Below are 17,055 nucleotides of genomic sequence, written 5' to 3'. Positions count from 1 at the left end.
TATTTCATAATACTTAATACTCCTTAATTTCTTAATACTGCCCTTTGGCTAACGTTCTCCTTTTGCCTACCTGTTGAGTGGAAGTGATTCTGTGCTCCCTCAGCCTATGCCAGAAGGCTGCAAGCTCCGGCATATCACACCAAGATGAAAAGGTTTCAATTACAGGACTGATGAGTATCAGCATAGACGTTGTCTCAGGACAGCCTGGCTTTCCTTCAATAGCCTGGACTGTAGGGGGACAACATTTTTTGGCTACTGCATCTCTCGAAGACCATCCATCAAATTTGTAGAGAGTGTAATCTCTGACAGTGGTGAATTACCCACAAAGACAAAATTACAGATCCTTGAAGTATTGATAGTGCTGTCAGGGTTCTTCAGCAAAATTGCTTGTTTGTATGTGTCTTTCAAGGAATTGCATGAGCCTTGGAAAACACATTGTAGGGATGCTTAAGGATACATTTTGTTATTTAGAGTAAAATCCTTTGTTGTAATCAGTAAAAACAGGAAATAGTCTGTATCTTTAAGCTGTCTGACTGGAAATGTAATCTCATGTTTATTAAGTATAACCTCTTGATCTCCTTTCGTGGGGAGACTAATGATATATAAATAGTGAACACATATCTTAATGCTAAAGGTTTTTTGAATCTCACAGCATCCCTGTGAGGTAGATGAACATGCTGAGAAAGCAACACAGATAGCATGATAGAACTGGTTTGAGATGTCTGATAGAACCTAGATTCAAGTCTCACTTCTGACCGGGCCTGGGGGAGTCACTTAGAGAGTTGATTGGGTTGATTGGTTGATTGAAGAGTAAGTGTGGATTTGATATTTAGAGAGAGGTTTGTTGGTCACACTGCTAGTCATAAGAAGGGTTTGAATCCAGAGCCTTCCTGGTTTAGTGCAGCACACTTAAAAAACCACATTTTTCCAAAACTTAACAAGGATATATTTTCTCATCCTTCCACCACTTCCTACTCTTACTGCAAAATTAAGGAAAACAAAATTTGTTGACATAGTGTATAATTAAGCAAACTAGTGGCCAAGACCTAAAATGTATGTTCATTCTGCATCTTGAATATCACTTCTTAAGCAAGAGGTGGGTAGCATACTTCTTATCTGTCCTCTGAAATTGTGGTTGGTCACTACATTACTAATATTTCTTAAGTCTTTCAAAGTTATTTATATTTGTTTACAAGGTTGTCCTTTTAAGTTCTCCTGATTCTGTTAAATGTGCATTAATTCATAAAAGTCTGATTAGCTTTTTCTGAAACCATCCCTTTTGACATTTCTTCCTGCGTAAGAGTATGCCATAATTTGCTCAGCCATTCCCTGAATAATGGGCACCCTCTTGGGTTCCAGTTCTTTGCTGCTAGAAAAAAGGGCTGCTGTCACTATTTTTGTACAGATAAGTTTGTGTCTTTTTCCTTTCTTTGACCTTTTGGGAATATAGACCTAATAGTATCATTGACCAGCACTCTTTGTTCCTACACCAAGGATACTCTTAGGATTTTTTTCCCTCAGTCAGTAAGCCTGGGGAACCTGCAGCCTGGAGGTCCTTGGGTGTGACCTTTTGACTTGAGTCCAAGTATTACAGAGCAAATCCTTTTATTAAGGGGATTTGTTCTATGAAGTTTGGACTACACTTGAGGACCTAGAGGGGAGGGGCATCTGTTCCTCACAGGTTCCCTACCCCTGTTAGTCATTTAGTATCTTCATGCTCTTTCAGATACCTTGAAAATATTTTTAAAATAATGCTATTTAAAAATTTTATTTAAAAATAAAAAATAAACTGTACTACATACAGTTAATCAGTGTGCAATTGTCTTCTCCAGACTGAGTTTCTTTTGGGCTATTTCCAATTCGTACATGACACATCAAATATTACATTAAAAATATGGTATCTTCATTGACATCAATGAAGAAAACAGTTGCTCAAATCTGTTCTGTTTTTCCTGTTTCATTTTTTTCTAGTTGAATTTATGCATGCTCTTGAAATGATATTCCGTAATTGGGGCTCATGTCAAGCTTTTTGCAGATTTTCCTCCTTTGGTGTTTTGTGAAGATGAGCTGTTCTACATTTTCTTGTATAACATTTTAAAAGCTTTATTGATGCCTTTTTTTTTTTTAACACAACATTAATTTCCTGATCTACTCTCCTTAAAAAGAAAAAGATTTAGAACCAACTGCCATCATTCTTGGGGAAGAGGCTGAATTAGTATCTATAGGAGTCCCCCAATATCTTTTTATTTTCTAATTTGATCTAGATTTTGACTGTTCATTGATAATGTTTTGGCCTGTCAAGATATAGTGAATTTTATTTTTGTGTGTGGGTGGTGGGTTGTCCTGATGATGATGGTGGAATATAATGATTAGTGTTTCCTGTGTCCAGTGCCTTCTGACTCTTCTTGAAGAAGTATTCATATTTCAAGTGCCAGGCTTCTGCATGACTTACTGCCATTGACCTTCCTTTTTTTAACCCCTAATATATTTTATACCATTCTTCCATGTGCCCATTTTTGCATTGATGTGCCTGTAGATCAAGACTTGGTTTGTAGGGTCTTGTTATTTTTTTCTGTTAAAGTAGGCCTAGTGAGGAAATCATTCCTTGGAAGGTGTATTTCACAAGAGTAATAGTGTAGTGTGCTTATGAAAACTGTAGCAACTGTGTGACTTGTTTTGAATCAACAGTGTAATATTTTAAAATAGTGCTATATGTTGATAATAGGATAGCAACATTGTACTTAAAAGAATAGCATTCTAAGTTAAACTATTCTTAGTTTTGTTGTCTGACTGGAGAACTGATGGCATACCACTACACTTGGTCTATAAGATCCTGATTTCAGAGAAGAAGACCTGTCACAAATATCTGTTGCCATTTCACATTCGGGTTTTGGGGGTATTGAGTCTCCATTCATTACAGTGCAACTGTTGTCTGTTAGGTTCAGCCCTACAAATTACAAAATTCAGTCTCTCTAAATTTCTACTCTGTCCTAAAGGAGTATTATGTTATAGGAATTTTATACTCAAGGAATTAGTGCATACCTGGTATCTGCTGTTTTGAGGATGAACTTTATGGTTCCAGTTTTTTAAAATGAGCAAATTTAATAGACTTTAAAGTGCTTAGCTTGTGGTTTTTCTTCAGATATTTATGATTTCTCTTCAGATGTTTGTGATTTCATATCATTCTAGCGTTGTCTCATTTTAATTTCACTTACGTTGATGTTGATTAGAAGTTGATGGTGTTCAAATTATTTGTCTTCTGAGTCTGGGAAAGTTCTTATGATAGACATTACTCTCATTCTTAATGAATATTTCTCAGCAGTATCAGTTGCTTTTCACCAAGTTTGGAAACAGTATATTTAGTCTAATTTTTCAAGGACTTGAGTAAGCATCTTCATTATAAAAGACAAAAACATTGCCAACTGGTATGCTTGAATTTCATATACTGAAAACTTGGTATTTCTAAAGCTCTTACCATTGTCATATGCTTTTCTTTTGTTCAAAGGTCGTGCACCCATGTTATGACCTTCAACTGATTCTTTGAAAAGAAAAGGGAGAGGGAAGAGAGAAAAATAAGAATTTATGACAGGCATAATAGAATAAAAGAATACTTTTGTGTTCAAGTTTACTTTTCAATGATTGCAAATGAAGGATTAAGTAATACTTCTGGGACTACTTACTGTCTCCAGCCTGTAAATCAAATCAGTACAAAGTGATTTTTGAGGGGTAACCCTTACAGAAAACTGAGATGCCCCAAAATATTTTCTCATTTACATATGGATTTGCATGTGTGGGAATATACCTGCAAAATTTGTATATATACACACATATATGGTGGCATTTTGCAATGAGAGATAGGAAATGAGAGGAAGATGTCTTAATATACACAAAAAAGGGTATAAGGGGAGTATAGGGCACTAAAAAGAAAGGTAGAAAGTGTTCAGATAAATTGTTTAAATGAGGTAAGACAGGTCATTGAGGACATCTGATACTGTTAGAAACTTATTTAATACCATTGTGAACCCATGGAAATACCTGCTCCTTTTTCTTTTTTGCTACTAGTTAGCCTTCATTTTCCATTCTTTCTCTTTCTGGTAGTTGAAATTTTGTTTCTACTGTTAGTATACTTGAATGCAGACCCTGAGGAGCTTGACTGTACAGTTTGTTCTGTACAGTCAGTTTTCTTTAAGGACTAGTAGGGTCTGTCATTTTCTGTTGTCTGTGTTTTTGGCGTTTAATTTTATATATTTCCACTAGAAATAAAGTATGACCAGGGAAAAAAGATGACAATATGGTAAGGTTAGGGAATGAGGTTGAGGTTGATTCAAATAAATTCAGAACTAATTATTGAATCTTTTTAAAACATGAAATTAAATTGCAGATGTCTAATATGTTCCTTATTGAGATAAGAAAATAAAATATAGTTACTCAAAAAACTAAGAGCGTTAAGTCACTAACATTTTAGTACCTGATTTAAGACTAGAGTTACTTTTCCATCTGTGTGTTCCAAGAATCTGTTGTCTTAGGATGTAATCAATTTCTTCATAAAACCTCATTTTTCTGCTAGGGTTATCACCAAGGTGACTAGTTTTTTTTTTTTTTTGTAGCACTCTATATTCATATTTCAAATTTTTATATTTTGTACAACACTGTTTCCAGTCTCTGTCTATTCCAAACTACATTAGCCTTCTAGCAATTTCCTCAAACATTTCTTTGTTTCTTGTTGCCCCTTCCAGCATCTGCCTTATTTTTTCATCTGATCATATGTGTATCAGTGCTTTGACTTCATTGTCACACCAGTGTTTTCCAGCCTCAGCATCACTTATTGTGATGATCTTTAAATGATTATGAGCATCTTCCAAAGGGATGCGATTATCTGTAAATCAAGGGGGGAAAAAAGATTGATAATATTTTTGAAAAGAAGACAGAAATTATCTCAAGTTTTACTTAGATCCTTACGTATGGGGACCTTGTCTTACATAATGGTTCTTTATAGTTGTAAACAGTATATTATGCATAATGGGCACTCAGATATTTGTTTTGATGTGACTTTATTAAATCAAGGTCATATTAGGTTCAGTAATACTTCTAAAACAATTTGAATTGGTTAAAATTGTGACTCACCTATGAACCCAATATTTAGATATATGGAAACTGATATGAACCTTTTCTAATATCAGTTTTGTAGTTTTTATAAAGTTCTGTTACTATAAACTTTCCAAAGATTGTACAAGTTCTTTTAATTATTGAATATAAGTGAGTTCCTTTATGAGGCCTGGAAGTCTTTCAGTAAAATAGTGTTCTTCTTTGTTGGAAAGACATTTATTCTAGGAAGTTCAGCTTTTAACATAAATATCTCTAGATTCAAAAATTTTATAGTTATCGTGGTCATCTCATTTTATCTGCCAGCAAATTTTCTTATTTAATAAAATTTCTGAGATCGCTAAATGCATCATGATGTTACAGTTAAGTCAAATCCTTCCTTTCTGCAGATGAGGTATAGAAAAAAGTTACCAGTACCTGTGGTCACAGAGTTAGTGGAAGAACTGGGACTTGAACCTTGAAGACTAGTGCCTGCTTGAGCTCCTCTGGTGAATTGGTGCATGAGGCCTAATACTTTTAGGCATCTTGTTTCATTGTTGGATAGCTCTAATTGTTGGAAAAACTTGATTTAAAATCTACTTCTCTGTATCAACAGTTCTATAGTCAGTTAAAATAGTGTCTACTCATATATGTGAAAATATGCTGTGAAACAATCGGTGGGGGAAGATGGTGCATTTGTTTTTCTTACAGGATTATTTCGGTTTTTTAAAATCTTAGTTGTTCTAATGACTGTCTGATCTCAGGCACATTTCTTGACCTGTCTCGGGCTGTTTTCTCATCTGTAAAATGAAGCCCTTGGACTAGGTGACCTCTGAGGTTCCCTTTTAGCTCTTGGTCTGTGACCTTGTGATGCCATGAAACTCTGACCATATAAAACTCCACATCAAGCAGCACACATTTTCCACTTCATTGGACTAAAAGAAACAAGTCAATGTTAGGACATTCAGAATTCTGAGATGAAAATATTTTGGTTTGGAGAAGGTAGTGAGACCCGGAGGTGGGTCGAGGGGTGGGGAGCTTGCGGCCTGGAAGCCACTAGGGTGCAGCCTTTTGACTGGAGTCCAAGTTTTACAGAACAAATCCTTTTATTAAGGAGATTTGTTCTAAGAGCAGGTTCCCCACCCTGGCCTAGTACAATGACTTAAATTGGACACTTGATAAATACTTAGGGAGGAGTGAAGGAAGGAAAACAGCAGCTAACATGTATATTGGACTTAAAGATTTGCGAAGATTTCACATATATTATCTCATTAAATTTTCACAACAACTTTGTTATCTCCTTTTTTTAGTGAGGAAACTAAGTCTGAGGTTAAATGAATTCTCCAAGGTTGCACAGCTATTATTTGAGCAGGGTTTGAATTCAGATTTTTCCCACCGAGTCTAACTAACACTGTACGCTTTGTTTAGCTGCCATGGGAGATGAGGTTGGTCCGCACCCTTGCAAATGAAAAGGAAGTAGTTTTGATAGAAATTTTCAAGAGGAAAATTCAAAAATCCAATAGATTGATTTCAAAAGATCACTTTAAGTATACTTCCGTAGTCCAGGTATCTGAATAGGTGAATGGATGGATGGGCATCTATTGAACTCTATTGCTAAGTGAAGCATGTTTCCTGGTCCTTCAAATTTGTTGTTATAAAATGATCTAGTAGTTTACTATTTTCCACATTTGACTAATGCAAAACTGACCTAGCCATCGGTCATTTTTTTTGATATGCTGCTTATTTGGAAGGGAGCTGAAGAAAAGTGGGCTAATTCTATCAACTCAGGTAATAGAGAATTTGCAGGATTCTTCTAGATCTTTTACATTAAATGAATATAGCATTTTGGATCAATAATTGCACACATACACAAAATTATAAAGAACTAGAGAACAAATTCTGGTATTGTGAAAACATTGTATTTGATTTTTACATTAATGCTAAACTCATGAAAGTATTCTTAAGATACCAGGGTTGTATCTTTTTATAAAGATTCTGGTTTTTGTTTAATTTGTTTTTGACACAGAATGATCTACTGAGGGACATTTCCTATTCTCCTTACTTCATAGATGAGGAAACTGAAGCACACAAAGGCATAGTGACTTGTCATGATTATAAAGTTAGTGACAGGACAGACTTGCTGTATGTACATACATTCATATATGTGTGTGTATGAATAGGTATATAGATGCATGTGTATATGCACACTGATGGGGTTCAGACTGTGGGAGCCTCCTTGAGCTCCCTTTGAATCTTCCCATTTAATCTGGCCTTTCTTACTCAAATCTAAATCTTCCCATTGTTCCGGCAGTCTCAGGAAGCCCTTGGGCTTTTCATTATCATTCTACTCTGGTCTCTGTTGTACCCTCCACCCTTGATCCCATCAAAACCCTATTCCCCAGGCTGCCGACCACTCCCATCAAGATCTGTATCCATTCCCATACACAGATCTCTGGATTGCCCCACCTGCTTCCCACCCAAACCCTCCATTGTCTGATATCTCCTAATAGCCTCCAGCTGTTTCCAGCCTTTGACCCTCCTTGGATTCCCTTCTTGGACTTTTCCTCAAGACCCTTCCTAAATCCCTCCTCCCATCACCCTGGACTACCAGACCACCCCCCAGATCCCTCCTATACTTTTTTAAGTTCTATCTTGCCTCCATGAAGGCGCTCAGATTCAATCCAGCTCAGACTCTGTCTAGCTGGGATTCTATCTGGCCCGCTTCTGAGTACAAGCGTCCCAAATGCTTAAGCTCCTTAAGAGGCAACCCAATTTGGCGAATCTTTAATAAACTTTGTTTTCTTTGGCTTTAAGAAGGCTTGAGTTGAATTCATTCGAGCACAACCCGGACTCTTGGTATCTTGGGGTCCACCATCACCCCTGAACCTTGTCACACATAACATACATACACACAATATACACACATACACAGAGAAAATCCTTGGATGTGGAGAAGGGATGGACATTGTGAATCCGAGCCTTCCATCTCCCACTGAAATTTTCCTACTGTTTTCCAGCTTGTTTACAGATCTCTTGGAGGGAAAGGAAGTGTACCATGTATGTAGTAAGAGCACTAGACTTGAAGTTAGAATTTGGAATCAGGTCTTTTTCCATGGCATTTTGTATGGCCCTGGTCAGGTTTACTTCGCGTAATTCTATGAATCTATAAAATAGTACAGATTTTATCTCAATTTATTTTGTAGGGTTTTAAGTGTCATGAGAATATTTGCGAAAGTGCTTTATAACTTTAAATTCCAAATAAGTCAAAACTGACCTCTATACAGAACTTCAAGGTTTGCAAAGTGCTTTACAAATAATCTCATTTGATCTTTGCAACAACTCTGTGAAGGAGATACTGTATTAGGGTATTATCCTTAGTTTACGTTACCTAATATTAACTGGGACTTAAGCGAGGCAAGGCAGTCTTTTTTACTCTCTCCTAGTTGATTTTATCAGCATTCTCCATAGCCACTATTCAAAACCTTTTTCATCATGTTCTCCCGTACCTTTCCTTGTCTTCTCATCAGAAGACCTTTGCTTGACTCAAGGATTACTATCAATGACTTTGATAAAGACATAAATGATATTCTTATTACATTTGTAGATGACATGAAACTAATAACTCCCTGTATGACAGAGTTTAGATGCAAAAAAACCCCAAAAACTTGACAGGCTAGATCATAGGCTGTATTTACTTGGATGAAATTTAATAGGGATAAGAGTAGACTCGTACCCCTGCACAAAAATTGGCCTCACAAAAACAAGTGGAGAAGACATAAATTTTCTGGAAAAAGACCTGTGGGTTTTATTGGACTGCAAATTCAATGAGCCATCATTGTGATTTATATGGTTGCCTAAAAAGCTAATGTGATTGTGGGTTCCAGTAAGTGGGGCATAGTTTTTAGAAGTAAAGATGTTAGTCCCCATACTCTGCCATGTCAAGAAGAATATTGACAAGCTGAAGAGCATCCAGAGCCGCTCAGCCACTTTTAAACCGTGTGCTTTTAAATTGCTAGAAAGAAGTGAGAGGATGCCTCCCTGTCAAGCCATGCACATCAGGATGTCAAAAAAGTTTTTTCTTTTTATATTTTTAGTGTAAACCTATAGAAACGCTTGTTTCCATTTACTGTCCATTTTTATAGATATTTAAATAATCCTTTACTATATTGAAAAGCGCTTTCACTTCTTTAGAACCAAAGAATTTAAGTGTGGAAAGGGACCTTAAAGACCATCTCATTTAACCCCTTTATTTTACAGATGAAGAATCTGGCCAAGAAAGATTGAGTTGCCTAAAGTGTCATAGCCAGTAAGTGACGAAATTAGTCTTTCTTTCTAACTCTTCAGTTCAGGCTTGTTTCTTTCTCTTGTGATGCAGTTAAGACTAAGACACTAGTAGCATATGGTTGTTGTCCTTCAGCTTCTGAATAGGACCAAAATGACATCACCGTGATAAAGTTTCGGTGTGTTCGCCTGTGGCTGATCAGACCAATACGAACTTGGAATCTCTACCACAGGTTGGGCACAGATAGCCTGTATGAATTTTTGGGGTGGATATTCCAATTTTACGCATCCTAGTTTACTTCGTGCTGTCTCAATTCTGCTTTGCTCATTCAGCACAGCACAACACCCTTTCTGATGTGGGCATGCCATGCTGAGCAGTCTTGTGCCAGTGCCTCCCAGAATATATGTATGTATGTATGTGTGTGTGTGTGTGTGTGTGTGTGTGTGTGTGTGTGTGTGTGTGTGTGTATATATATATATATAAACATACATATAGGGACAAATACCTTTCTGTTTATAAATTATTTTAAATTAATTCTTTACATTAATTTGGCATTATCTACAACCTTGGAATTGAAGAGTGGATTTCTTTAATTTTTTTTTTTTTTTTTTTGTTAATTGAAACCTTTGGGATTATTTAAAGATTTCTTTTTTCTGTAATCATATTATCCTACTGGTGGTGATAATATCTGCCCCTCTTCTTTCAGTCATCTTTTTAAGATGGGGGGCAAAATTATTTTACTTTCATTAGCTTCCTAGGAGCATTCTCTTGTATACAACTAGAGTGCTCTCTTAATATGTAGAAGGAATGTGATTTAGTAGAAAGAGAATTTATTCTTTCTTTTAGTACTGTTTAAGTTCACATCCCAGCTCTGTACCTTGGACAAATAAGTCACTTAACTTTTCAGGGATCGAAGTAGATGACTCTGAGTTTCCTTGTACCTCCAAATCTACGTTTTCTAGTAAGTTCAAGTGTTTTATCAACATGTTTTTGTTCACTGGATTTTGTTGCCTTTCTGTGTTATTTATAAATTTTTTTATATCCTTTTCCTCTCAGGTTTTCAAGTTTTAAAGAACTTTTCTGACACATTGGAAGTTATCATTTGTAGCATTTGATTTTCTTAGAAAGTTCTAAATTTGCTGTACTTGGTTCTGCCCCCTAGCATTCAGTCTGTTTAATTCTGACATTATGTATCACCTTGTTTGGGTTTTTTTTGTATTTAAATTATATGCATTATAATATATATATAAATAAGTTATATATATATTAAATCTATATCCTTATTATCTCTTTCCCTCCATAACCAAGTTCTTATCAGGTTCTCTTCTCTAGCCCTTCTCTCCTGGGTGTAGACCCCCATCACCAAGTGCCTTTGATTGCAGTAGCCTGCTGGTTAGTCAGCCTGCCCCAAGTCTCTTCCCACTCTAAACTCTTCTGTTTAACCTTAAAGTACAGGTTATTCCCCTGTCAGTGGGTTCCATGGGCTCCCTGTTGCCTCCAGGATAAAATATGAAAGAGTATTTTGACATTCACAGCAGGTACTCTTTGATCTTGTCACAGAAGCTGCCGCCCCCACCCCCCCCCCCCTTGTGGATATCTTTTCTCTGACTCTCATGCCTGGAAATTTTCTCCCTCTCTCCTTCTTACTGAATAATTTTGAATCCTAGCTAAAATACCAGCCCCTCTTAATTCTAGTGCCTTCTCTGTGTTAATTATTTTCTGTTTATCCTGTATATATTCTTGTTGTTGTGTGTGCATTTGTATCTAGATACCCTTATCAGTTTGTTATCTTCTTGAAGGTGGGGGACTATCTTTGTCTCTTTTTGTATTCCCAGCACTTAGCAGTGTGCCTGACACCTAGTAGGGGCTTAATACATGTTTATTGATTGGTTGGTTGAATAGATTCCCCTTTCCTATTGCCACGATAATATTATTAATAATTTAAGGAAAGCAGATCGTATACCTGGCCCATTTACTTCATCTGTTTCTATTAGACTACTCAGATCTTCTGAAAGTAGTACTTAAGGAGTCTTCATCTGCAAGAAAACAAATGAACATTGACTCCATTCACATGTGGCATTTTCATTTCCCCCATCCAAAATCCAAATGGCTCATTTCAGAGACTGTTAAATTAAGCAGAAGGGTGAAAATGCTAGTGACATCTTTAAAAGTAGATTGGCTTTCAGCTTTTCATTTCCTTGTTAACTGAGTATCTAGCCTGTTAAAATTCCAATGGACAATAATATTTAATAATTGTTGTCTGCGAAGTCAGTAGACAGCTATGGTAGAATTTTTACTTTTTGAAAAATACCACCCAATTCCTTCTTGTGACCAAAAGGAGAAGAACCTGGGAAAATCAGGAAAAGGGAAAATTACGTAGTTTCTGAGCCTGCACTGACAATGACTTGGGTATTCTAAGTAAAGACTATTCACCCCTACCTCCTTTTTCTGTATTGAAGATTGGCCTTTTCTCATCTGGCCTCCTGCCTCACATGCTGATCTAGAGTCTTGAAGGCCTGAAGTCACAGCCCCAGACTGAGGAGTTCCCTCTCAGCCTTTTGCCCCTTAACACCTAGTCTGAGCAAGGGTATCACTGCACCATATTCTCTTTAACCCAGAGACTGGGGAACTCATGGATTCCATTGACACCAACTTCCAAAGTGTGTGTGGAAGGGCTTCAACTTCATAGATCTACTTTTCCCTTCCCCCCTAGCACATTGGGCTACCCCTTTTCTGTCTCACTTGGCCTAGAGCTAAAAGGTATGGGCTTTCCCATTATTTTTCAGCAATTTGCTGAAAGCAAACTGCAATTTACAGATTTGAAAAGCACTGAAATGTTAACTTAGCTCTAATGTGCCAAAGCTGAGACCTGGTCCCAAGTCTTTTTTGACCCCAGGTCTAGGTATTTACTATGCTAGTTGCCTTTCTTTTAATTGTTAAATTAGAGAATGATATAGACAGGAGAAACAGTTCTGCAACTATTAAAGAAAAAAGTTGCATTTATCAAAAAATTGTAAAGTGTTAAGATACTTTTTAAAAAACTACAAAGACAAATACTAATGTTGGACAGAATATACAGAAATCTAAAATGAGGAAATTAGACCCCTAAATTGTCTTCTAGCAAACATATTTTTTGGAAACAGTAACATTAATTAACAACAAAAACAACACCTGAAATAATTTAACAAAAATCCACAACTAAAAAGATCTCTAAAAGCAGTAGATGGAGAAATCAAGATGAATGAAAAATGATTTTTTAGAAATGAAACTCCAGTGGATCTGAAATCTTATCAGTGTAGGTATCTATCTGATGCAGTGATTCAGATCACAAGCCTGCCTGTTGTTTGCCAGTCTTGTTCAAGACTTCCAATTAATTGGCCATAGGGTGCCCACAAATGTGCTGAGGGCCTTCAGGAATTCTTCTGATCTTTATTGTATCAGGGCTTTATCAGTTTTTCCTTGTTTTTACTAGTTTTTCCTTGATTTCACGTTGATCAGCTCATTTTTGGTGACCTTTTGTTTCATTTTAAAAAAATTTCCTCTGATGACATCTTTGCCATCCTCACCCCATTCTTCTTCTGAACTTGACTTTAACCATGTGAGCTATGTACACAAAAGTTTGTTAGAAGATGTCAACTCATTACATATTCTAGCACCCATATAGGGGAGAGCCCTACAAATGTGAACAATGTTGGAAAGAATAAATTTCCTTCAGGTTTCTCTAGGCATGAAAGAAGGCACTGAGAAAAGAAACAATAACTGGAGGAGAGAATTCAAAGATAAAGCAAGTTTGAGCATTGTATGTATTATGGGAAGAAACCATAAATAAACCATAAATAATTTAAATGTGAAACAAATTTTTTATTCATCATAAAATCCACCAAGAGGGAAAAGGCACTGAAATGTGATCAGTGATTTACCCTCAAAGCTCATTTCACTAGTCATCTTTGGATTTGTACTGGAGAGAAGGTCTAGCATTGTAGTTAATATGGCAGTGGCTTTATTCAGAGAGTAGCCCAGAACATTTGAAAGAATCCAGTGAGGATTCTGTATGATTTGGAAAGCACTTAACACTGTGCCTAGCATGTAGTGTAGACACTGTATAAATGCTTATTCCCTTCTGGAATCTTTGTGGAGAACAACCTATTAAAAGTTAGAAAAAATAAACATATCCTTTAACAGAGCTATTCATTGTTAGGAACTTACACTGAAGATTATCATGAAGTAAAACAGTAACAAATGAACCATTTCTTCAAGTATGTTCATAGCAGAATTATTTGTAATTGTAAAAAGCTAGAAGCAGCACAAATGAGAATGACTGAATAGATATTGGTACATTTATGTAAGAGGCTGTTATAATGTACTTGGAATCAATAAGAAGGAAAAAATATTGGAAGACTAAAGCATGAAAAGAGGAGAAAGAACAGAAGAGTAGAATATCTCCTAGCTATGAGCACGTGAGAGGAAAAGGGAATGGAAAAGATGGAGACAAATTTAAGGATGAGAAAATTGCAAAGTTATTTTAAATGATTTTATTAACCATTTTGGCTTGTAATTATTTAAAAAAAACTTTCTAGCATTAAAAATTCTTGCCTGCTATTAAGTTTCTGAACTTACATGTTTCTAAACTTTCTCTTTTTATATGTGTAACTCTTAGGCCTGCAACTGGTTCAGCTTCTTTATCTGCATTTTGAAGTAGATAAAAATAAAATCCGTTTTGTCAGAATATATGGTATAACTTTATGTTCCAAATGCAGCTTAATTTGTATTATTAAAGTAATGATAACTTCAGTTTAAAACTATTTTACACAGATATGGAGTGGAAAAATAAATATTCTTCCAATTTAAAGAAACTGAAATTATTTTCAGTCTGCCATGAAAGCAGATTGATTTGTTGGCTGTTATTTTGGTCCCAGATGATGCTAGAAAAAAGTTGATGCTTTATAGGTAATTGATAGTAAGCTTTGCATGGCTATTTTTTTTAAAGTCGGACGACTTTTCTCCATAGTAGCATTGGAACTTTAGTGCCCTCTGCTAGCCAACTCTTAGAATAAGAAGTTTACTTTTTCAGAAATCTACTTGTAAAAGAGAGGGGGGGAAACTAAGGCTTTAAAATATGATCTCTTCCTTTTAAAGGAGGTGTTCTTAGGCTTGAATGTCTCCTGGACCCCTTTGGCCATTTTGTGAAGCTTAAGACACCTTTCTAAATGCATAAAATAAAATACAGAAGGTCACTAATGAAAGCCAATAATTTGACATAGTTATCAAAATATTTAAAAGTTGAGATAGTTAAAAAAAAGTCATGTTTTAATGACTGAAAATGTAATTTATCTGAATATGTTTGTTCATTTTCTGCCCTTATTGAAGTATGTGTTTCTCATACAAGAGTCAAGTTACGTTTGATAATATATGATTATATTCCTCAAGAAACTTACCAGAAGAGCAGAGATAGTCCCTAAGTGCTGCATCAGAAAAATATTCCCTGATAGTAAAGGGGAGTTGTTAGTTTCTCTCTGTCCTTCACCTGGGACAGAAGGTGGGATTGTCAGATGTCTCTTCTTTAATGTTAGCAGGTATTCACTTCTCTGTTATCCTGTTTTTTCTGCTTCACTATCATGCTTTTTTTCCTACGTGTACTCGATGATAGAATGGGAAAGGAAATGTACTGTATTTCGGAAAAACACCTTTTTACTTACTCCAGTAAAAGCATCAACTCTAAAACAGCCTCACTTGATCACTAGGTAATTTTAACTATTTCTCCTTTCTCATTTTTATGAATTACTAATATGATAAGGAGATTTTAGGGTCTAATCCCAGAATGGCATTCCTTGCTCCAAGTGATTGAGGCAAATTTCTTCCATGTAGCTGGTTGGAAGGATTAGAATTTTAGGAATAAACCGTTCTTTCACATGAATGGTTTGTAATTAGCAGCCTGTTCTTGTTTATTTTAAAATTAATTCATTTATGAAAATAAAAAATCAATCCCCTTAAAACTCATGTGATATAGTAGTTTAAAGACCAATGATCATGGTATGACATTTATTTCTTTGGAGTCTTAAGTAATTTGGAAGCTCAGTATGAAGATTTTGAGTGGAGTAGAAAATAGTGGACAACAATATATATAAGAAGTCAGTGCTACCTTAGACAGCAAGACTAACATTCTTGAAACGTAGAAGTAAAATGTTGCTACATTTGTTCTGCGTGCTGTAGTTGTTCAGTGTTTACTGAATTGACATGACACTCCGTCCTTGGAAAATAAAATAAGGAGAAACTATTATGAAAAGCGAGCACCTGGGTTCATGGAAAGGACACTGACTGTGGAGTCGAAAGAGTTAGGAGTCTTGCTTCTGTCCCATGTTAGTTGGGTAGTCTTGGGCCAGTTAGGAATAAGACTTTTGTATAACCTACCTTTTAGGTTTTTCATGATTATCAAATTAGGTGGTATATGTTAAAGTAATGGTATAGGTTGATACATAAGTATAAGGCATTATCAAAATAGCTATTTGATTTATGCTGGTTTAAAAAGACATGATACATGAAGTGCTTACGTTGTACAAGGCAAAGTGTTAGATTACAGGATAGGGAAGGACAGAATCCGATTATATGGTATCCTTATGGTACCATGGGATGATAAAGGTTCTTTAAAGAGAAAAGTAAACAGGTTTCTGACCAGCGGGATGATGGAAGGCTTCCTGGAAGAATTGACTTTTGAGTTGGTTTTGAAGGAGGGAAGAGTTGGTCAGTAGGTACCAACTGGGAGGAGAAAGACTGAGAAATAGAGCCAAGCTCTGAGGAGTGAGATTGGAGGGTGAGTTCAGAAGCAGATAGGTAGTTGAGTTTCATCGAAGCACTGATTAGGAATTTATTATAACCATATTATTAATAATAATTATACCAGGTAGTAGTAGGAATGCCATACATAAGGTAAGCCAAATGAGGTGAAAATGAAGGAAAATAAGGCAGGGAGAAGTAAGTGATAAACGTTAACTGCTTTGTAAACCAAGTTTGTGAGGAGGAAGCATAGAACTCTTGGTATTAGTAATCTTGGAGTAAGTAACCTTTTAAGACTAAGGCTATTGTAACTAATACAGTAGGGGGCTTCTTGTTTGGGCTTACTTCTCACAATAGGGAGAAGTCTTTGTTTTACGTAACATGTTCATACCCCGTTTTTTTGTTTGTTTTTCGGGTTCACATCAGTGATTTCATTAAGCGTTCCCCATTATGGATACTCCCTCTACCAGTGCAAAATTTAGATCATAAATGGAAGGGATCACCAAGGTCACCTGGTGTAGTCCTTGATTTGCAGTTTAGGAACCCAGGGTCAATGGAAATTTTAACCAATGTCATACAGGTATTGTCAGAGCTGAAATCTGAACCCAGATCCCTATTGTGAGAAGTGAGCCCAATCAAGAAGCCCCCTACTGTGAGGAACATGCTCACCTTAAACAAAGAACACCTGTTGTGAAATCAGGAAAGCTTTTCTTAATCTTTACATGTTACCCCTGAATGGACGGGTAGCTTCCCAAGTAAGGTTACAGGATGACTACAGTGTTCAGAGTAATGGAAGCTTCTTATACTGTTCCAAATTTTGGACCTTCTGCCACACCATCCATTGCCACATGACTTCATGTTCTCCTCCCTCAAATGCCTCAGCAAGCCTGCACACAAGTTTCTGACCTCTAACCTGAGAG

At 36.2% G+C, this 17,055-nt stretch overlaps 2 protein-coding genes across 2 annotated transcripts in view; one reads left to right on the top strand and one right to left on the bottom strand.

The window, feature by feature from the left end:
* PPAT (phosphoribosyl pyrophosphate amidotransferase) overlaps window positions 1–17,055 on the top strand; it is a 47,621-nt gene that overhangs the window by 7,383 nt on the left and 23,183 nt on the right. The gene's annotated exons all lie outside the window — the stretch shown is intronic.
* PAICS (phosphoribosylaminoimidazole carboxylase and phosphoribosylaminoimidazolesuccinocarboxamide synthase) overlaps window positions 1–17,055 on the bottom strand; it is a 55,890-nt gene that overhangs the window by 30,724 nt on the left and 8,111 nt on the right. Inside the window, exon 5 of the mRNA XM_072620826.1 lies at window positions 3,476–3,538. Within this exon, the coding sequence (XP_072476927.1) occupies window positions 3,476–3,538 (63 nt within the window). The remainder of the gene's footprint in view (window positions 1–3,475; window positions 3,539–17,055) is intronic.

This window comes from Notamacropus eugenii, chromosome 6, assembly GCF_028372415.1.
Source record: "Notamacropus eugenii isolate mMacEug1 chromosome 6, mMacEug1.pri_v2, whole genome shotgun sequence".
Taxonomy (NCBI): domain Eukaryota; kingdom Metazoa; phylum Chordata; class Mammalia; order Diprotodontia; family Macropodidae; genus Notamacropus; species Notamacropus eugenii.
Note: the sequence above shows the minus strand (reverse complement) of the source record. Positions and strands in the feature narration are given on the sequence as shown.